Here is a 21,973-nt window from a genome sequence, read left to right as displayed (position 1 = left end):
GCTGCACTACCTGAGCCACTTGTGTGGGTTGTAGACTCCATCTCATGCTATCACTAGAGTGAAGGCACCGCCAGCATTCAAAAGTGACCAAAACATCAGCCAGGAAGCATAGGAACTGAGAAGTGGTCTGTGGTCTCCACCTGCAGAACCACTCCTTTATTGGGGGTGTCTTGCTAATTGCCTATAATTTCCACCTGTTGTCTATCCCATTTTCACAACAGCATGTGAAATGTATTGTCAATCGGTGTTGCTTCCTAAGTGGACAGTTTGATTTCACAGAAGTGTGATTGACTTGGAGATACATTGTGTTGTTTAAGTGTTCCCTTTATTTTTTTGAGCAGATATATATATATATATATATATATATATATATATATATATATATATACACATTTTAGTTCATGTATGTTAGAAACGTGTACACTGGTATACATGAGGCGGTATTGTATTGCAGATGTTTGTAAGGCTAATATTTCCTAATCTCTTTCCTTCATATCTAATTACTAAGGTATTTAGCTAGCTAGTATCTAGTAGGAAGCTAATTGATCATAGTTCAACTTGTCCTGCAAGCCAATGGGTGCTTTCCAGACACCCAGATACACATACTTTTGGCCATACTTTTTTTTTTAGTGTATTTGGACACCCCTTCAAATGAGTGGACTCGGCTATTTCAGCCACACCCGTTGCTGACGGGTGTATAAAGTCGAGCACACAGCCATGCAATCTCCATAGACAAACATTGGCAGTAGAATGGCCCGTACTGAAGAGCTCAGTGACTTTTAAATGTCTGCCCTGGTCAACTGTAAGTGCTGCTATTGTGAAGTGGAAATGTCTAGGAGCAACAACTGCTCACCACAAGGAGGTGTGCCACACAAGCTCACAGAACGGGCCCACTGAGTGCTGAAGTGTGTACAAATTGACTGTCCTTGGGTTTCAACACTCACTACTGAGTCCAAACTGCCCCAGGAAGCAAAGTCAGCACAAGAACTGTATGTCAGGAGCTTCAAGAAATGGGTTTCCATGTCCGAGCAGCCACACACAAGCCTAAGATCACCATGCTCAATGCCAAGTGTCGGGTGGAGTTGTGTAAAGCTCACCGCCATTGGACTCTGGAGCAGTAGAAACACGTTTTCTGGAGTGATGAATCATGCTTCGCCAACTGGCAGTACGATGGACAAATCTAGGTTTGGCGGATGCCAGGAGAATAAAGATTGGTGGAGGAGGAATTATGGTCTGGGGCTGTTTTTCATAGTTCGGGCTAGGCTCCTTAGGTCCAGTGAAGGGAAATCTTAAATGCTACAGCATACAATGACATTCTAGACGATTCTGTGCTTCCAACTTCGTGGCAACAACTTTGGGATGAATTGGAACGCCGACTGCGTGTCGGGCCAAATCGCCCAACATCAATGCCCGACCTCACTAATGCTCTTGTGGCTGAACATCCCGACAGCAATCTTCCAACATCTAGTGGAAAGCCTTCCAAAAAAAGTGAAGGCTGTTATAGGAGCAAAGGGGGGACCAACTCCATATTCATGCCCATGATTTTGGAATGAGATGTTCTATGAGACGGTGTCCACATACTTTTGACCGTGTAGTGTATGAAATGGATATCATAAGGTGAATGCACCAATTTGTAAGTCGATCTGGATAAGAGCGTCTGCTAAATGACGTAAATGTAAATGAAATAATATCTGGAACAGTAATTAGGGGTGTATTCATCACGCTTATTCTGTAGCAAAACGTTTGCAATAGAAACGGTTTACTCCAAACAGAAAACGTTACAACGAAGACGACAGTTTCTATTGGACAAATGCAGGTAAGTCCCTCCGTTTTGTCCCGTTTGCTTCCGTTTGGTTCTTAAACTGTAAACGATTCCCTTTGCGAGACGTAATGAATACACCCCTGTGCTTTGGTTTCTTGACAGAAGGTGGAGCTCAAAGTTGACGTAAACACAACGCTAGTTAGTCAATGTAAATCCATATCTGAAAGAATGTTACGGTAGTGCGGTTAAGTGCATTTTTTTTTCTCGCAAAATGCGATGTTATCTTCATGCACTTCTACTGTGCATGGTCTTTGCTGTCTTTTCGGTGCTGTATGTTTTTAATCAACTACCGGTAGCCTCGTCTTTTGAGTCGCAATACGAAGACGGATGGACCGACAGAAGAACAAAACAATCCAGTGGCAGGCAAACCCAATTTGGGGCCCAAGACACTGGGCACATAGTCAGGAAAGGTGGAGGAGTGCCAAGCCTTTTTGACCATCAAGAACATGACAGGACCAGGTAAAATAACAATTGATTAACTAACTAGGTAGTTAGTTGGCTACAGAAGTCAGCCAAGTCACTAGCTAACACGCTAAAGGTAGCCACACTTGTAAAATACTAGCCACAACTCTTCGCTAGCAGGATTACTAGCTAACGTTGGCTAACCAGCTAATCTGTTGACTTTACAGATAAAACATTGCCCCGTACCGTAAGGATGACGATGTACAACCACAGATCAATGAGCTAGTGGGTTAACTAACCCCCCATGTTACCAAAGTCATAATGCCATGGGGAAGATGTTGATCATCATTCCCTGCTAGAAATTCATTAACCTGCTAATTCACAATTATCCACATTGCAATTTGTTGTTTTTTCCCCCCCATGTGAGCTAACGTTACCTATCAAGAGATGTCCTGCTTAGTTCAAGAAGATGGGTACTTAACTAGTTAGGTATCTATTAATACAATTATTAGAGAAACTCAAGCAGTTGGCTAGATAATAAAGTAGCTCTCTAATCTACCCCATCAGGATTCAATCACCATGGAACCAAAAGGCATTCAACTTGTTGTTCTGTCTTGTGTAAGGCATTGTCAGTGTCTTAACTGGAATCCCAATTGTAAACTGCCTCCTGATGTTTGTGGAATGAACTGATTATTGGGACCTATGTATGCTTGGCTGGGGCAACCCCTTGAAAAGCAGACAGTGGCCACTTTACTATTTTTTTTAAAATCTGGCAGTAGCTGTGCGTGGGTAAAATCACTGGGGAAGCCAAGCCAGGAAAATAAGCCATGTTACAACCTAGTTGTGGTGTTTGCTCTATAACCTCTTAGTTCACATTACTTGCAACCGTGATATATAGGCCTAAGGCCGAGACAATAAGAAGACAGTGGCAGAATAAATGTTGTTTCATAACAAAACCGGTACCAAAAATAATGTAGTCCAATCAATGTAAGCTAAATATGATTTGGCTGTCTATGGTTCTGATTTGTGTGTGTTTGTGCAAGTAGAAAAACATTTTGACTCGCCCTACTTGTAGAGCAGGGATGGGCTACAAAAATTCAAAAATCATGAATGGCTGCAGTTGTTCGTGGGAATCATGAGAAACGCCAATGCCTTCCTCTTTCATGTTGACTAAACGGTATATGACTTCATCATACAGTACGCTTTTAGTTTTTGTTGTCATAGGCTAGCGAGCAAGCATTTTATCCAGGTAGCCTAACTTCCTTTCATGGGCAACAATGAGCCAGCTAGTTTAGGAAAGGGCCTATTTTAGCTAGCTAGCCACCGGAGGACAACAACAACACAACGAGATGCAACAGTTCTAGTTTTTTCTGTAAATAACATTTTGCTCTAGATGGGATTGGTGTGAAGCCAAATCCAAACTGACTTCCCTCGACACCATTCACAGTTGAGCACACACAGTTTAGCTCAACGCTGATTGACTATAATTTTATACTTTTAAAAAAATGTATCAAGGGAGGCCAAATGTTCGCTGGCTTCCCTTGCATTCAAACCTACATGCTGCAACAATGTCCTACTCTTTTTGACCAGACAGCATCAGATAGATGGGCTACACAAACAGAGGCAGAGGGGCACTGTTTCGCTTGCTCTGATGCTTTCTCCGGTGAGATACATTCAGCCTCTTGCGAATTAAAGGAAAGTTATGAAACACATTTGAAAGATGAATTATGTTTTATTCTTTTTTGCTTGGTAAATGTTTTGGGGAAGCCTGGCTTCCCTTGGCATCCATGAATACACCCCACTGAAACCTGGACCCGGTTTCCCAAAAGCATCTTAAGGCTAAGGCATCGTTAGAAAAGAGGAGTGGGAGGCCCCGGTGCACAACTGAGCAAGAGGACAAGTACATTAGTGTCGAGTTTGAGAAACAGACGCCTCACAAGTCCTCAACTGGCAGCTTCATTAAATAGTACCCGCAAAACACCAGTCTCAACGTCAACAGTGAAGAGGCGACTCCGGGATGCTAGCCTTCTAGGCAGAGTTGCAAAGAAAAATCCATATCTCAGACTGACCAAAAAAAAATATTGAAATGGGCAAAAGAACACAGACACTGGACAGAGGAACTCTACCAAGATGGCCAGCATCCCGGAGTCGCCTCTGCACTGTTGATGTTGAGACTGGTCTTTTGTGGGTACTATTTCACGTATCTGCCAGTTGAGGACTTGTGAGGCGTCTGTTTCTCAGACTAGACACTCTAATGTACTTGTCCTCTTGCTCAGTTGTGCACCCCACTCCTCTTTCTATTCTGGTTAGAGCCAGTTTGCACTGTTCTGTGAAGGGAGTAGTACATAGCGTTGTACGAGATCTTCATTTTCTTGGCAGTTTGTCGCATGGAATAGCCTTCATTTCACAGAACAAGAATAGACGGAGTTCAGAAGAAGTTCTTTGTTTCTGGCCACTTTGAGCCTGTAATCGAACCCACAAATGTTGATGCTCCCAGATACTCAAATGGTCTATACAAGGTCAGTTTTATTGCTTCTTTAATCAGAACAACAGTTTTCACCTGTTCAAACATATTTGCGAAAGGGTTTTCTAATGATCAATTAGCCTTCTAAAATGATAAACTTGGATTAGCTAACACAACGTGCCATTGAAAAACAGGAGTGATGGTTGCTGATAATGGGCCTCTGTACGCCTATGTAGATATTCCATTAAAAATGTGCCATTTCCAGCTACAATAGTCATTTACAACATTAACTATGTCTACACTGTATTTCTGATCAATTTGTTGTTATTTTAATGGACAAAAAAATTTGCTTTTCTTTTAAAAACAATGACATTTCCAAGTGACCCTAAACTCTAGCATTAAGAGATTAGACTACATCTGAGCTGCTTCAATATTTATATCTATTAGGCCTATAGACTACAACTATCTAAAAGCTCACAGATTTCACTGTAGCCTAACCAATAACCTAAAGGTTACCATATTAGGTCTATGCCAATGCTGCTTGACTTGGTACTTGACGTTTTAATATTTAATTGTAGAATATCTGTAGGCCTACTTGAAGCCCAATTCCTGCCTGCCGTTAGACTACAGTGATTTGTTAAGCAATTGCGAAAACCATTGTCATCATTTTATTTTTAGGTCACATTGATATTTTCTATAGCAATGAGGGAACGAGCGATTGGATTTGGCTTTATTCATTCTTGCTCAGTTTGCACACTAAAGAAATACAGAATTTACTAAATCAAACATTGCATACAAAATAGCAGGATAAAATAGGGTTCATGGCAAACATAATAATACAAAAACATGAATGCATAATAGGCTACAGAACATTTCTTCCCTTGATGGGAAAACTGTATTGTAAAGCCATAAGTCATTTAACGGCTACACGGAGCTATTTAGTCTATATTTTGGGAAACGGGTGTGTCATTTTCAGCCGTTGTTATTACGATGCTGTATTGTTTTATCATTAAAACAATTGTAAATTCCATTGCTATCGGGAAACCTGGCCCTGTAGTGTAGTCTACCACAGTAGGAGTCATAATACCCATGAAACCTAGAGGTCAAACACAGAAATGGTTAATAAAAAAAAAACGTCCACCATTTATTTGATCCATTGTGGATTTTAGAAACACTTAAAATAAGGGCTGTGTTTCGTTTTACCCTGGCGTGATGTTTTGAAAACCGTGCAAATCTCTCTGACAATGTGACTTTTTTAAATAAATATATTTGCCTGCATTTACCCCGAAAATTGAAATGCTAATGTGGCTATAATACAGAACTACAAATGCCTGTGTCAAGCTTCACGTCACTCACCAGGGCTATGATGATCTGGACGAGACTGCCAAATCGAGGCAAAGGTAAGAATCTCTGGATTAACTGTCTAATGTTAGAAACATGTAGTAATTCATAAATTGGCTAAAGTTGTTTAAATGGACAATTCTGTTAACTATCTTGAGCAAGTTTTTAAACGGAAAATTCCTATTATCTATCGCTAGCTCATGGTTAGCAACATTATCCTGACTAGATGGCTGCGTTAGCAACATTATCCTGGCTACATTAGCCATATTTGTCTAGCCATTTAAATGCTTGAGAAATTCTTAAACGATTTATAGCTGTCTTTGGCCTTTACTAACCAACATTCTAGCTTGTTAGTTAATTCAATTTATCACAGGTGTTCTCCAAACAAGTTGTAGAAACGTCTCAAGGATGATCAATGGAAATAGGATGCACCTGAGCTCCATTTCTAGTCTCATAGCGTCATAGCAAAGGGTCTGAAAACGTATGTAAATAAAGGTATTTATGTTTTTTTCGCTTTGTCATTGTAATATTCATATGTGAATACATACTGAATTATAATTGGATGCATTTTACCGCCGTATCATACTGTGCGGTGATTGGTTAAGACCACCCAGACGGTTAGGTCATGGGCAGTTAGTTGATCGTGGTTGGAGATAGGCTAACATGTAGTTGTAGCTAGTTAATAAAGAGTTATGTTAAGAAACATCCTGTAGTTCTGCGTTTTATTATTTTGTACAAAGTGTACAAAACAAAAGTCATTATGGGTGTAAATTGATGAAAAAAATAATATAATTCCCAACGTCACCCACTGTATGTGCTTTCGGTAGGTAGCCTGATTTGCGTTCAGACAGGAGAAATCTGGTCATCCAAATCTAAACACAATCAGTCCACGAAGCGATTTTTGTGCGTCTAGACCCGTGTTTTCAATATGATCTTCGTATTCTGATAGCAGAAGTTGCATTGTAAGTGTCAAGTGTAGAAACCACTTCGGAATATGTGCAGCGTTTTTTATTTGTCTGTTATGACCAGCTATACTTTTTATTTTGTAAAACATTTTTTTGGAATGTCTGTGGTGGGGTAATTGGTATTCTAAAGAGGTTTATTCTTCTACCTGTAAGATTTATGGGAAGATTATTCAATTTAATTAGATCTGCTTTCATATTGTTGAGTAATAAATGCCGCAAAAAAATAAACTTCCTCTCACTGTCAACTGCGTTTATTTTCAACAAACTTAACATGTGTAAATATTTGTATGAACATAAGATTCAACAACTGAGACATAATCTGAACAAGTTCCACAGACAGGTGACTAACAGAAATTGAATAATGTGTCCCTGAACAAGGGGGGGTCAAAATCAAAAGTAACAGTCAGTATCTGGTATGGCATTAAGTACTGCAGTGCATCTCCTCCTCATGGACTGCACCAGATTTGCCAGTTCTTGCTGTGAGATGTTACCCCACTCTTCCACCAAGGCACCTGCAAGTTCCTGGACATTTCTGGGGGGAATGGCCCTAGCCCTCTCCCTCTGATCCAACAGGTCCCAGACGTGCTCAATGGGATTGACATCCGGGCTCTTCGCTGGCCATGGCAGAACACTGACATTCCTGTCTTGCAGAAAATCACATATAGAACGAGCAGTATGGCTGGTGGCATTGTCATGCTGGAGGGTCATGTCAGGATGAGCCTGCAGGAAGGGTACCACATGAGGGAGGAGGATGTCTTTCCTGTAACGCACAGCGTTGAGATTGCCTGCAATGACAACAAGCTCAGTCCGATGATGCTGTGACACACCGCTCCAGACCATGACGGACCTTCCACCTCCAAATCGATCCCTCTCCAGTGTACAGGCCTCGGTGTAACGCTCATTCCTTCAACGATAAACGCGAATCCGACCATCACCCCTGGTGAGACAAAACCGCGACTCGCCAGTGATGAGCACTTTTTGCCAGTCCTGTCTGGTCCAGCGACGGTGGGTTTGTGCCCATAGGCGACGTTGTTGCCGGTGATGTCTGGTGAGGACCTGCCTTACAACAGGCCTACAAGCCCTCAGTCCAGCCTGTCTCAGCCTATTGCGGACAGTCTGAGAACTGATGAAGGGATTGTGCGTCCCTGGTGTAACTCGGGCAGTTGTTGTTGCCATCCCGTACCTGTCCCGCAGGTGTGATGTTCGGATGTACCGATCCTATGCAGGTGTTGTTACACGTGGTATGCCACTGTGAGGTCGATCAGCTGTCCGTCCTGTCTCCCTGTAGCGCTGTCTTAGGCGTCTCGCAGTATGGACATTGCAATTTATTGCCCTGCCACATCTGCAGTCCTCATGCCTTCTTGCAGCGTGCCTAAGGCACGTTCACACAGATGAGCAAGGACCCTGAGCATCTTTCTTTTGATGTTTTTCAAAGTCAGTAGAAAGGCCTCTTTAGTGTCCTAAGTTTTCATAACTATGACCTTAATTGCCTACCGTCTGTAAGCTGTTAGTGTCTTAACGACCTTTCCACAGGTGCATGTTCATTCATTGTTTATTGTTCATTGATCAAGCATGGGAAACAGTGTTTAAACCCTTTACAATGAAGATATGTGAAGTTATTTGGCTTTTACGAATTATCTTTGAAAGACAGGGTCCTGAAAAAGGAACATAACTTTATTCTAAACTCTGCAAAAAAAGCATTCTTTATATATTTGTTTGTCAGATATTAATAATCCTAAGTATTAAATATTTGTTGTGGTCAACTTAAAGGATTGCTGTAGATTGAGTTATTTTTCCTATTTCCATTATTTAGTTTTTTTCCCACATTCATTTTATATCCTGAGATTTTTCAGTATTCTGAAAATAATTTTAGGAAGGGGGGTATTGGGATTTCAATACTGGTCAGGTATATCTGGAGATCATCTGCAGAACAGTTAAGTTTATATTCATGTTAACCAATACTGATACCTGTTACGTTTTGGGTCCTGTCTAATTCTTTCTGCATGCGGTAGAATTGCCAGTGCAAACAGGAGGGGGGTGAGGGGACATCAGTCTTCTGCCTCTTTGTAAAGCATTTTAATCAGATATTGTTTGTGTACATTTTAGCTTTAGGACATTTTATACAATATTTTTTATAAAATGTGTTATTTCATCTGGAAAGTTGAAAGCTTCCAAAGTTTTTAGTAGAAAAGGACATTCAGGATGGTCAAGGCTTTTCGGCATCAACAGCCATTATTGATTGATCTATATATATATATATATATATATATTTTTTTTTTTGCATACTGTATTAAACTGAAACTTGCTCTTGGATGGAATTCTATGGGAAAGCCATCCATTCCTGGTATTTATTTCCGTGCAAATGTTTTAACAATATCGAATATTTATTCTTGGGTAATCTCTGTTTTTAGTGATTCATTTTTTTGTCTGTTGATAATTGCTTCGGAGTTGTTGAGATTAAACGATGCTCCTACAAAGGTTCTAACGATGAACGATGCTTTTGGGAAACCGGGCTCTGGTCTCAGTATGCCAACTCCTATGGTCAACGGGGTGACAAACAGTGACCATTTAGTAGTTTGGAAGATAGCATAAAAAATCAAATCAAGCTTTATTTATACAGCACGTTTTCGACATGGAATGCAACGCAATGTGCTTTACAGATAAAAACGAATAAAAATACAAAAATAAAAGCTGAAATATTTACTACACAACAAACATAAGATAAACAAAAGAGAACAAAAAATCAGGAAAATTAAAGCTAAAAATGTGTTTTAAGATCCGTTTTAATTATGTTTCAGCCTCCCTCAGGTTCTCTGGCAGGCTATTCCAGAGGCTGGGTGCATAATTCCTAAAGGCTGCCTCCATGCCTCTTGGTCCTAGGCTTTGGGATAGTTAAAAGACAGGTGCCAGAGGACCTGAGGCACCCACTGGGTACATAACTTAAAAGCATGTCTGACCTGTATTGGGGTACACAATCGTGGATTGATTTAAAAACCAATAGAAGACCCTCTTAATTCAAAAACTCACAGGCGGCCAATGCAGCGACCTTAAAACCGGTGTAATGTGTTCTCTCCGTCTGGTCTTGGTCAGTACCCGTGCTGCAGCATTCTGTATGTTTTTCAGTTGACCAACGGCTTTCCTGGGTAGGCCAGACAGGAGAGCATTACAGTAGTCAAGCCTGTTTGTAATAAACGCATGGATGAGTTTCTGTATCAGCCTGAGAGAGAAACGGCCGCACCTTGGCAAAGTTCCTCAGGCGGTTAAAAAGCTATTTTGGTCACATTCCTGATGTGTGATTCAAAATTTTGTTCAGAATCTAAAATAACACCTAGGTGTTTTGCCTGGTGTTTTATCTTTTTATGGCCTGTGAATAAAAATTTGCAGCTAGATTCTCTCTCATTGCTTTGGCTCGAACAACAAGTACCTCGGTCTTGTCTTGATTTAGCTGAAGGAAGTTGCGAGCCATCCAAGTATTTAAATCCCCAATACAGTCTTATTTATCCGTGGAGCTAAAATCCTCTGGTGACACAGAAATGTAAAGCTGTGTATCGTCTGCGTAGCAGTGAAAATCAATGCTGTGCTTTCTGATAACGCTGCCAAGAGGTTTTATTTATATATAGATATACATTTACATTTAGATTATATATACATAGATATAGATAGATGGACCCAAAATCGAACCTTGTGGAACGCCACATGTAATATGTAGTTTCTCTAAGTTATGTTCACCAAAGTTTGACAAACTCTCGACCGGTTAAATGCATCCTAAACTAATTTAGAACTGGACCGTAGAGGCCAACCCACCTCTCCAGTCTGTCCAGAAGGACATCATGGTCAACTATGTTGAATGAAACTTAACTAAGGCTGTCTGTACTGTGGTGTGGACAAATGTAAAAAAATAAATAAATAAAATGTTGCCACTTAAACAAATATTTTGTTTGAACAACAATTTCTCCAGAATTTTGCATTATTTCTCCAAAATTTTGCTTAGGAATGGAAGGTTGGAAGTTGACCCCAAAAAATCTAGATTACTTTGCTTCAGAAGGGGTTTCACCATAGCAGTTTTGAGTGATTTTTAACAATAGCTTGCGCTTCTTCAGATATACAATTAAAAACAGTTTTGATGAAGGTGGTGGGGATAGGATCGGGAAGGCAGGTACAAGGCTTAAGTTATGATATCACTTTCCTGAGCATGTCTGTGTCAACCAGGGAAAATAAATCCATAGTGGCTTTGCATGGTAGGCTAGGGCACATATCATCATACTTCTCATCAGGTCTTGCTTGAATGATACCCAGCCTAATGTTGGTTCTTATCTCTGAAATATGCTGCAAACTCATCACATTTAGATGAGGGAAGTCCACATAAATTGTACCCCGGCAAACCTATCAGGCCGTCAATGGTCGAGGAGCACTCTCAAATTATTCTGATTTAATAGTGATCCAAGTTAGAAAAAAGAGCTTGTCTGGCATTTCTAATTGCCTTGTTAAATATGCTAAGTTTCTCTCTTGAAATATCATAAAGGACCTGCAACTTGGATTTTCTCAAGTTCCGCTCTGCCTTTCTGCAATTTCTCTTTTTAATTGATTAGTTTCCTCACTCATCCAAGGGGCTCTCCATTTGGATGAGGTCCTTTTCAACTTTAATGGATATATGGCATCAATGGTAGCCCTTTTAATTTGCTATTAAAGTTATCAACTAAATCATCACAAGAGGAAGGCACAATAGGTGATGGAGTATTGTTCATACACTCTCAAAATCTGTAGCAACTTCAGGGGTAAGAGTGTTTCTTAATAATGCGTTCAGTATTAACCTGTGCTATGTGCCGCAAGGTAGTAAAAAATACACAGTGGTGATCAGATAAAGCAACCTCAACTATAGAGGATATGTCAATAGATAGCCCCCAGGTCCAGAGTATGGGTGGGCCCAGTAACAAGTTGGATAAACTTCATAGAGCTCCAAAGTTTAATGCATTCAATGGCCTTGGGGTCAATTTAACAATGTTGGGAATACCCACCATCCAATACTTACCCCAATCCAATGCTATTAAAACCATGACGGGGACTGTGCAAGTGGTGCCCTTCTTCCAACGTGCCCTAAGATGCTGCCCTCCTCCCTTTTTTTATCTCTTACTATCTCAGGGAGAAGCCAGCCTCCGCCAGCATCCAGGAGGCCACTAGAGATGAGCGGATCCATCTGGCTGTGGTGGCCTGTGGTCCCAGATTAGAGGAGACTCTCACCATGTTAAAGTCTGCTCTCCTCTTCAGCGCCAAACCGCTACACTTTCACATTTTCGCAGAGGACCATCTGCATGGCAGCTTTGGAGAGTCTGTAAGTATGGAGAACAGGAATTAGTGGCAGGCTGAATATTGGTACTAAGTGATATGGCCCTAGCAGTTAAGAGGATGGAACTAGAAGAAAGAAACTGTTGAACTAGATATCTGTACCTGTGCTAGTGTGTGGTTGTCGCTGTCAAAGCAAACCTGTTCACTTGTGTCTGTTCATTTACATTTACATGTGTATTTTCCTTCAGCTGGACTTGTGGCCCAGTGTCTTCCAGACCAGGTTTAACTACACCACGTACCCCATCACCTTCCCCAGTGAGAACGCCAAGGAGTGGAAGAAACTCTTCAAACCCTGTGCTTCTCAAAGGCTTTTCCTACCGGTGAGTCCTCAGGGTTTGATGAGACTGGCCATAATAAAAAATAAAATAAAACTGTTCAGTTTGCTGAGAACAATACACGTTTGTTTATGAGATATTGGACCCAGATTAAGCCCATTCCTGGACCTAAACAACTTTCATTGAAGATTCTCCATTTGAAATCTGGTTCAGGGAATCTGGCACATGGCGTGCTGTCAGAGTAATGTGTGTAATGTTTGACTATGTTCTTGGCCATTCTAACCTTTTTGTCTCCTCTCCAGTTGATCCTAAAAGATGTAGACTCTCTGCTGTACGTGGACACCGATATCTTGTTCCTTCAGCCTGTAGAGGAGATCTGGTCCCTGCTCTCATTCTTCAACTCCACCCATCTGGCAGCCATGGCCCCTGAGCATGAGGAGCCACGCATCGCCTGGTACAACCGCTTCGCACGGCACCCTTACTATGGAAAGACCGGGGTCAACTCTGGGGTCATGCTCATGAACATGACCCGGATAAGGGAGAAATACTTCAAGGTGATTGTGTCAGTGAGAATGAGCATCTTTGTGTGTTGGTGTATATGCTTGAGAAGAGGTGTCAGGATCTCTTGAACTTTCTCAGCATATTTGTTGGTATGTTCTGTAAAAGCATTTTGAGTCTAGAAAATTCCCAAACTGTTGAAGGTACAGTAGCAGCCAAAAGTTTGGACACACCTACTCATTCAATGGATTTCTTTATTTTAACTTTTTGCTACGTTGTAGAATAAGAGTGACGACATCAAAACTATGAAATTAACACATGGAATCATGTAGTAACCAAAGTGTTAAACAAATCATATTCTTCAAAGTAGCCACCCTTTGCCTTGATGACAGCTTTGCACACTCTTGGCATTGTCTCAACCAGCTTCATGAGGTAGTCACCTGGAATGCATTTCAATTAACAGGTGTGCCTTGTTCAAAGTTAATCTTTGGAATTTCTTTCCTTCTTAATGCGTTTGAGCCAATCATTTGTGTTGTGACAAGGTAGGGGTGGTATACAGAAGATAGCCTTATTTGGTAAAAGACCAAGTCCATATTATGGCAAGAACAGCTCAAATAAGCAGAGAAACGACAATCCATCATTACTTTAAGACATGAAGGTCAGTCAATCTGGAAAATTTCAGATCGCAAAATAAAAAGTGCTGTCGCAAAAACCATCAAGCGCTATGATGAAACTGGCTCTCATGAGGACAGCCACAGGAAAGGAAGATCCAGAGTTACCTCTGCTGCAGAGGATAAGTTCATTAGAGTTACCAGCCTCAGAAATTGCAGACAAAATAAATGCTTCAGAGTTCAAGTGACACATCTCAACATCAACTGTTAAGAGGAGACTGTGCAAATCAGGCCTTCATGGTTAAATTGCTGCAAAGAAACCATTACTAAACGACACCAAGAAGAAGAAGAGACTTGCTTGGGCCAAGAAACACGAGCAATAGACATTAGACCGGTGGATGGTCTGATTTGAGATTTTTGGTTCTAACCACTGTGTCGCAGAGTAGGTGAACGGATGATCTCCGCATGTGTGGTTCCCACCATAAAAGGAAGTGTGATGGTGTGTGGGTACTTTGCTGGTGACACTGTCAGTGCTTTTATTTAGAATTCAAGGCACATTTAACCAGCATGGCTACCTCAGCATTCTGCAGCGATAAGCCATCCCATCTGGTTTGCGCTTAGTGGGACTATCATTTGTTTTTTAACAGGACAATGACCCAACACACCTCCAGGATGTGTAAGGGCTATTTGATCAAGGAGGAGAGTGATGGAGTGCTGCATCAGATGACCTAGCCTCCACAATCACCCGACCTCAACCTAAATGAGATGGTTTGGGATGAGTTGGACCGCAGAGGAAAAGCATCCTACAAGTGCTCAACATATGTGGGAACTCCGTCAAGACTGATTCCAGGTGAAGCTGGTTGAGAGAATGCCAAGAGTGTGCAAAACTGTCAAGGCAGAGGGTGGCTACTTTGAAGAATCTAACATTTGTTTAACACTTTTTTGGGGGGGTTACTACCTGATTCCATATGTGTTATTTCATAGTTTTGATGTCTTCACTACTATTCTACAACGTAGAAAATAGTACAAATAAACTCTTCAATGAGTAGGTGTGTCTAAACTTTTGACTGGTACTGTCATTTGTACATTTATCATAGTTGTGTTCTTCAATTTGTAACGTTGGCTAAGGCATTTTCTGTAAGTCTTCTGCACCCCCAGTATTGACCAGAGGAGGTCACTGTTGCCATTCTTCTGCGTAGCTCACCAACTTTGTACTGCAGGGTTTCCCAAACTCTGTCTTCGGCACCCTTATCAGCTAATCGTCAAGCTTTGAATGAGCTCTGTAGGGTTAGGGCAAGAACCAAAATGTGCACCACTTGGGGTCCTGAGGACCAAGTTAGAGAAATATTGGTGTACTGTATTAAACATATCGCCATGCCTTAGACACAAAGGATGAAACAATTTGTTAATTGTTTGATGTCAGGAGTTTGGCTGTTTTAGTTTTCCATTTATATTGTGTCACATTACCCATGTAAGAATGAATGTGGTTCACACTGTCATTTAACATTTTTTGTTTCTTTCTTTACTATGACTTGTCGTAACAGAATGACATGACGTCAGTCCCCCTCAAATGGGTGGAGCTGCTGATGCCACTTCTCCAGAAATATAAACTCAACATCACCTGGGGAGACCAGGACCTACTCAACATCATATTCCATCATAACCCAGGTGAAACTCACCTTCATTAGGTCCCACCACCTCAAAAACCGTTGTGCAACCAAAACAAAAACGTGCATTTCTTATTGGACGGGTTCAGATAGTACTTCCATGTTTCTGATCTTTTTATTTAGTTTAATTCAAGTGAACATGATCCAGACAGACACATTGCTTTATTGTTGAAACTATTTTCTTTGTCTAGAGGAATAACTGTTTTCTGTAAGTATACAACTCTCATAATGGTGTAACAGAAATCCTCAGCTAACTCTCTCCCTCCTGTATTTCCTTGTGCAGAGAGCCTGTATGTGTTCCCGTGCCAATGGAACTACCGTCCAGACCACTGTATCTACGGCAGCAACTGTCTCGAAGCCGAACAAGAGGGCGTCTTCATTCTCCACGGAAACCGAGGCGTTTACCATGACGACAAGCAGCCAGCGTTCCGGGCCGTCTATGAAGCCATCCAGAAGGTAACCACATCATCAACTATGCCTGTAGCCTGGGAATTCAGACGGGGGGGATATTGAAGTAACGAACATCAGAACTGAGGGAGGATGTGCTTCCTGATGCATTTACCTGAACTCAGCAAAAAAATAAACTTAATCTCCCTGTCAACTGCATTTATTTTCAGCAAACTTAACGTGTAAATATTTGTATGAACATAAGATCCAACAACTGAGACTGACACAAACTGAACAAGTTCCACAGACATGTGACTAACAGAAATGGAATAATGTGTCCCTGAACAAAGGGGGGGGGGGGGTCAAAATCAAAGTAACAGTCAGTATCTGGTGTGGCCACCAGCTGCATTAAGTACTGCAGTGCATCTCCTCCTCATGGACTGCACCAGATTTGCCAGTTCTTGCTGTGAGATGTTACCCTACTCTTCCACCAAGGCACCTGCAAGTTCCTGGGCATTCCTGGTGGGAATGGCCCTAGCCCTCACCCTCCGATCCAACAGGTCCCAGATGTGCTCAATGGGATTGAGATCCGAGCTCTTTGCTGGCCATGGCAGAACACTGACATTCCTGTCTTGCAGGAAATCACTCACAGAATGAGCAGTATGGCTGGTGGCATTGTCATGCTGGAGGGTCATGTCAGAATGAGCCTGCTGGAAGGGTACCACATGAGGGAGGAGGATGTCTTCCCTTTAACGCACAGAGTTAAGATCAGTCAGGCTGTTTGTCAAATACCCTTAGTGTGGGAGTTAACATTTCCTCTCCTGTCTTTCTGTCTTCTAGGCCCAGTGCAGTCAAACATGATTTTCCTATGTCTTATATACATTTCCAAACTGAGGTTGAAATACTACTGTGAAATTGGGAAAGTTAATAATGCCTTTTTTGTGTAAGAGCTGTTTGAAAAGACTGCCTGAAATTTCATCCTGATTTGGTGCGATAGAGTTTTGGCCTGGCTGGTTTTCAGTTTTCCCCTCCACACTCAAACCACTCCCAGACAGTCCTAGCAAAATTCTAACTTGAGGTATCGCTTCTAATAAGCTATTTTTGTTTGTTTTGATTAAAATGGTCAAAAATAAGAATCCCAGCAAGGTACTTTAATTGTTACCCAAAAATGATTTCATATTGAGATTAAAAACTGCTGCATTGGACCTTTTAATAAAACAACCCATCCTCTAACATTTGCTCAATTCCATCATCAGGGCACTCCAGGCTATTGCTTTTTATTTGGTGGACTTCCATCCATCCAGATGAAAATGCTAAATTGATAGTCCCGTTAACTTCTCTGTAATTCTGCCTCAGGTCTCCCAAAGCCAGGCTAATCCCTACCTACCTACTGCCCAGACCTGCATCCACCCACCGATCACTCCTATTACTGGAATCTTTAGAGCAGGGTTCCCTAACTGGCGGCCCATGGGTGATTTTTATTTTTATTTTATATATATATTTATTTATTTATTATTTAGCCCCAAAGTTTTCTGAGCAAAAACAAAATGACATAAAAGAATGTTAAAAACACCAGCAAATCAGCTCCATGTGATTTCTAATTGTGTTCATGTATTATTATAATCATACACACACAAAAGAGCATACACACACTCCTACAGCAGGGATACCCAGGTGTATTCTAACCCAGAGTCCACTCACAAACAACTGAGAAGGAAATGGTTCGATAGTGAAACATGCTGTGTGTTAAAACTTAAGCCAATAGTGCTCTTTAGGTTGAGAATTATTTCTCCGTTTTCTTACAGTGAAGCTGTGTTTAGTATTTAACCAGCCTTTCAACAGCTTGTGTTGCGTCTGTTGAGCATTTGGAAGAAGCTCTTACCAGTTCTTCCTTTGCTGCTGCTCTGTCTTTCATTCTCTTCTCTTCCTTTACACCTCTTTCAGTTTCCCCTCTCCCTGCTCCCCCCATTCCCTCCCCTCCCAGTCCTTTGAGGACAGCAGGCCTGAAGCCCATACTGTAGCAGGCATTTCTGGAGAACACTCTCATTCTCAGCTCACAAAGAACTCAGTCAGTGTCTCTCCCTAGACGACCTATCCCAGCTTGCACTGAGGCTACTTGGCAATAAACCCGGGCTCACCATTACTGATATGAGCCAAGCCCACAGAAGAGTTGTAAAAAGGTTAGTGCTGATGATGCTATGTTGAGACACAATGATGGGATGTTGTGGACAATGAACACAACACACACACACCAAGAAGACCACCATCACCAACCAACAGCATCCACATAAAAATCAATAGGAGACAGTTAATGCTGCTTTATGGCCTGCTGTTGTCTATGATAGATGATAAAGCAAGTGTGTGTGCATCCTTTGAGTGACCTAATGCTTAGCCAAACTGGGTTCCAATGAGCCCTCGTAAAAAGGTAATTTCCTCTTTACTGTGCCTGCTGTAAAAGTGCGGCTCACCCACGGAATGTAAAAAAAGCTTTATTCTTTATTCATGGATATGGCTGAAGAGATTGGGTCTGTAGTGACTGAGAGTCTTGGACATTTGTGTTGGGTTGTGGCATTTACATGACAAAACCAAACAACCGCCAACTCTTGAGTGCTTTGTCCATAGTTTTCCATAATGCTGCACAGTTTCTTAATCCCAGTGTCCTAAGAGCGGAGGGAGAGATGAGGTGGAGATACCGCGATGAGAGTAACAGAAGCAAGGGTCGAAAGCCTGATCTTTTGGGGCAATTTGTGGTCGTCCAGAGTTGACCGCAGAGGTGCTACCACTAGACCAAACTCCTGCACTGACATGTAATCATATATATGTTTTTTTTCCTCCACAGTACACATTTGGGGACAACCTAGTCCAGTCCCTACTCCTCCCCCTGGAGGCAAATCTTCAGGAGACCAAACACACCTACTGTGGAAGAGCCAGCCACATGTTTACTAAGAGGTTAAAACAGAGCATCAGCATACTTCAACAGGAAACCATAGAGGGAAGGTGATGTATACCACTAGACTACCACTCTCCTCTACCATCAATGGCTGACTGACACTCTGTGGCACACCTCTAAACTATGCCCCCAGGAGTACATGGAGGGCATACATTACTGACATGTGTATATGATCCCGGGCGGGATTTAGCCCATGCTCTTCCCTCAACCGTCCATGCCCAAGTTAGATGAATCCGTCATCTGTTTACAAATGGGCAACAGCTACCGGTGCATCAACACTGCTCCAAAGACAATTTCCAGGGGAAGATGATCAGTGTAATACATTGTCTGTTTTCCTGTGGAACCATTGTTCCTCAAAAAGTTGTCCTGTGAACATGATAATCATCAGGTTAGGTAACTGCAGTCAATATGTGTGGGAAAGCACTGAAATTAAATCACTTTGCCCTCTACAGAATTGGACATTTCTATCATCTGACTGCAAAATGGTACAGTTCAATATCAGTTTGCTGTATGATTTTTCACCTGTGCTGAGAATGTCAGTCTGACATTCACATTGTAATCTTCAGAAGTATTCAAGGAAGAGAACCCATCACGGTTCTTTATATGCCCCGCATGATCAAAAAGTATACATTTTATTTAAAGTATATGTTAATATTATATCAATTAGATTTAAATATAAATCTGCAGTGTCATGAAGAATGACAACACATCGGTTAAAGTTTGTCATAACTATTCCATGAACGCAGTTTCATTTGTACAAAACTTGATTGTAAACAAACGCTAAAGGGAAGTGTTTTGAGGTTAGAATCTGAGGATATCAATATTGGTGTTATACAGTGCATTCGGAAAGTATTCAGAAACCTTGAATTTTTTCACATTTTGTTACGTTACAGCCTTATTCTAAAATGGATTAAATTGTTTTTTCCCCCTCATCAATCTACACACAATACCCCATAATGAGAGAGCAGGTTTTTAGATTTTTTGGGGCAAATGTATACAAAAATCAAAAACTGAAATATCACATTTACATAAGTATTCAAACCCTTTATTCAGTACTTTCTTGAAGCACCTTTGGCAGCGATTACAGCTTTGACTTCTTGGGTATGACACTAAATAAAAGCTTGGCACACCTGTATTTGGGGAGTTTCTCCCATTCTTCTCTGCAGATCCTTTCAAGCTCTGTCAGGTTGGATGGGGAGCATCACTGCACAGATATTTTCAGGTCTCTCCAGAGATGTTTGATTGGGTTCAAGTCCGGACTCTGGCTGAGCCACTCAAGAACATTCAGAAACTTGTCCCAAAACCACTGTTGCGTTGTCTTGGCTGTGTTCTTAGGGTCGTTGTCCTGTTGGAAGGTGAATCTTTTCCCCAGTCTGAGGACCTGAGCACTCTGGAGCAGGTTTTCATCAGTGATCTCTCTGTACTTTTCTCTGCTCATCTTTCCCTTGATCCTGACCAGTCTCCCAGTCCCTGCCGCTGAAAAACATCCCCACAGCATGATGCTGCCACCACCATGCTTCACCGTAGGGATGGTGCCAGGTTTCCTCCAGATGTGATGCTTGGGAGTCAGGCTGAAGAGTTTAGTCTTGGTTTCATCAGACCTGAGAATCTTGTTTCTCATTGTCTGAGAGTCCTTTAGGTGCCTTTTGGTAAACCCCAAGTGGGCTGTCATGTGCTTTTTACTGAGGAGTGGCTTCCGTCTGGCCACTCTACCATTAAGGCCTGATTGGTGGATTCCTGCGAAGATGGTAGAAACTTCCAGAAGGATAACCATCTCCGAAGAGGGACTCTGGAGCTCTGTTAGAGTGACCATTGGGTTCTTGGTCACCTCCCTGACCAAGGCCCTTCTCCCCCGATTGCTCAGTTTGGCCAGAAGAGTCTCGGTGGTTCCAAACTTCTTCCATTTAAGAATGTGTGAGGCCGTTGTATTCTTGGGGACCTTCAATGCTGCAGACATTTTTTGGTACCCTTTCCCAGATGTTTCTCGACACAATCCTGTCTCGGAGCTCTACGGACAATTCCTTCAACCTCATGGCTTGGTTTTTGCTCTGTCATGCACTGTTAACTGTGGGACCTTTTAAATAGACTGGTGTGTGCCTTTCCAAATCATGTCCAATCAGTTGAATATATCACAGGTGGACTCAAATCAAGTTGTAGAAACATCAGAAAGGATGATCAATGGAAACAGGATGCACATTTCTAAAAACCTGTTTTCGCCTTGTCATTATGGGGTATTGTGTGTAGATTGAAGAAAAAAATGTATTCATTCAATTTTAGAATAAGGCTGTAATGTAACAAAATGGCAAAAAGGGGAAGGGGTCTGAATACCTTACGAATGAACTGTAAATGAGATTACATCTATCAACAGTATGCACTTTTAATGTCTGCCATATTATAACTCGATAATGATTATAACTACTGAGTAAATGATCTGAGAATATGTCCATAGTCTCCATGTAAAGAGATAGATCTAATTCTATAATAACCATTAATCAATATTTGTGTGGAATTAGGAATGAAGGTTTACTGAAGAGATTTAATCATAACATGTTTGGTTTTAGCTAAAGTTTACATGTGATAGGTTGTTATGCTCTGTGCATTGAACTTATCCCACAGGTTTATGCTGTACCTGAAAAGTACGCACTGTACTTCATTATAAATAATTCATGTTTCTGGATTCACATGTGAATTTTATAGCTCCTATAGGTACTAAACAAGCAAACATACAATCAACTGAAAATACCTTTAATATGTATTGAATACATTTTAAATAACATACATTTTCTCCAATTGTACATTGACTTAACACAACCAAACTGTATTAAGAAGTGATTTGTCACTCTTTCCCTCCATTTAACTAATGCTAAAAACAGATTTTGCACTATTGATTGTACAAATCATGGATTATGTCTTAAAATATCAATGTTAAAATCTGACAGTGTATGAAATGTTTTGAGTATATCAAATCTATGGTAAAACAAGTTTGTTCATTGTGATGTTATAGCCATATATTGTTTATAATAAATATTACACTTAAATATTACACCTTGTTGTGAACTTGGCTGTGCTGCTTGACCTACAGTAAATATGCAATATTTCATATATAAAAGGCTACAATCGACAGAACAGTGTTGGTGGAATTAAGCATGAAAGCAGTGTCTTTTTGTAGTAGTAGTCTTGGAGTTTCGCAAACAGACTAAGAGAAATGGAAGGAGATAATTAGTTATGAATATGGTCTATTTTATTCA

At 41.1% G+C, this 21,973-nt stretch overlaps 1 protein-coding gene across 3 annotated transcripts; it reads left to right on the top strand.

Moving 5' to 3' along the window:
- Positions 1-1,915: 1,915 nt before the first annotated feature.
- LOC106573088 (glucoside xylosyltransferase 1) lies at positions 1,916-19,786 on the top strand. 3 transcript variants are annotated; one of them, XR_001321262.2, is made up of 9 exons: positions 1,916-2,281; positions 6,008-6,088; positions 12,134-12,323; positions 12,526-12,657; positions 12,915-13,166; positions 15,266-15,389; positions 15,672-15,844; positions 17,720-17,955; positions 18,615-18,702. XR_001321262.2 is itself a non-coding variant. In XM_014147781.2 (8 exons), the coding sequence occupies exons 1-8, from the start codon at positions 2,034-2,036 to the stop codon at positions 18,774-18,776; spliced, it is 1,362 nt and encodes a 453-aa protein (XP_014003256.1). In that variant the 5' UTR covers positions 1,916-2,033; the 3' UTR covers positions 18,777-19,786. The 3 variants fall into 3 exon arrangements, 2 of the variants coding, with proteins under 2 accessions (XP_014003256.1, XP_014003257.1); XM_014147781.2 differs by lacking the exon at positions 17,720-17,955 and having other exon boundaries at positions 18,615-19,786; XM_014147782.2 differs by lacking the exons at positions 6,008-6,088; positions 17,720-17,955 and having other exon boundaries at positions 18,615-19,782.
- Positions 19,787-21,973: the final 2,187 nt, after the last annotated feature.

The sequence above is a fragment of the Salmo salar genome, chromosome ssa16, assembly GCF_905237065.1.
Source record: "Salmo salar chromosome ssa16, Ssal_v3.1, whole genome shotgun sequence".
Lineage (NCBI taxonomy): Eukaryota > Metazoa > Chordata > Actinopteri > Salmoniformes > Salmonidae > Salmo > Salmo salar.
The sequence above is the reverse complement of the archived record's forward strand: the minus strand, read 5'-3'. Positions and strand labels throughout refer to the sequence as shown.

Bases quoted from the DNA above. Each gene is read 5' to 3' on its own strand.
- LOC106573088 (XM_014147781.2), top strand. From the start codon at position 2,034: ATGCGATGTTATCTTCATGCACTTCTACTGTGCATGGTCTTTGCTGTC. The intron at 2,282-6,007 runs GTAAAATAACAA...GCTATAATACAG, and splicing joins CAAGAACATGACAGGACCAG to AACTACAAATGCCTGTGTCA. The intron at 13,167-15,265 runs GTGATTGTGTCA...TTGTCGTAACAG, and splicing joins TAAGGGAGAAATACTTCAAG to AATGACATGACGTCAGTCCC.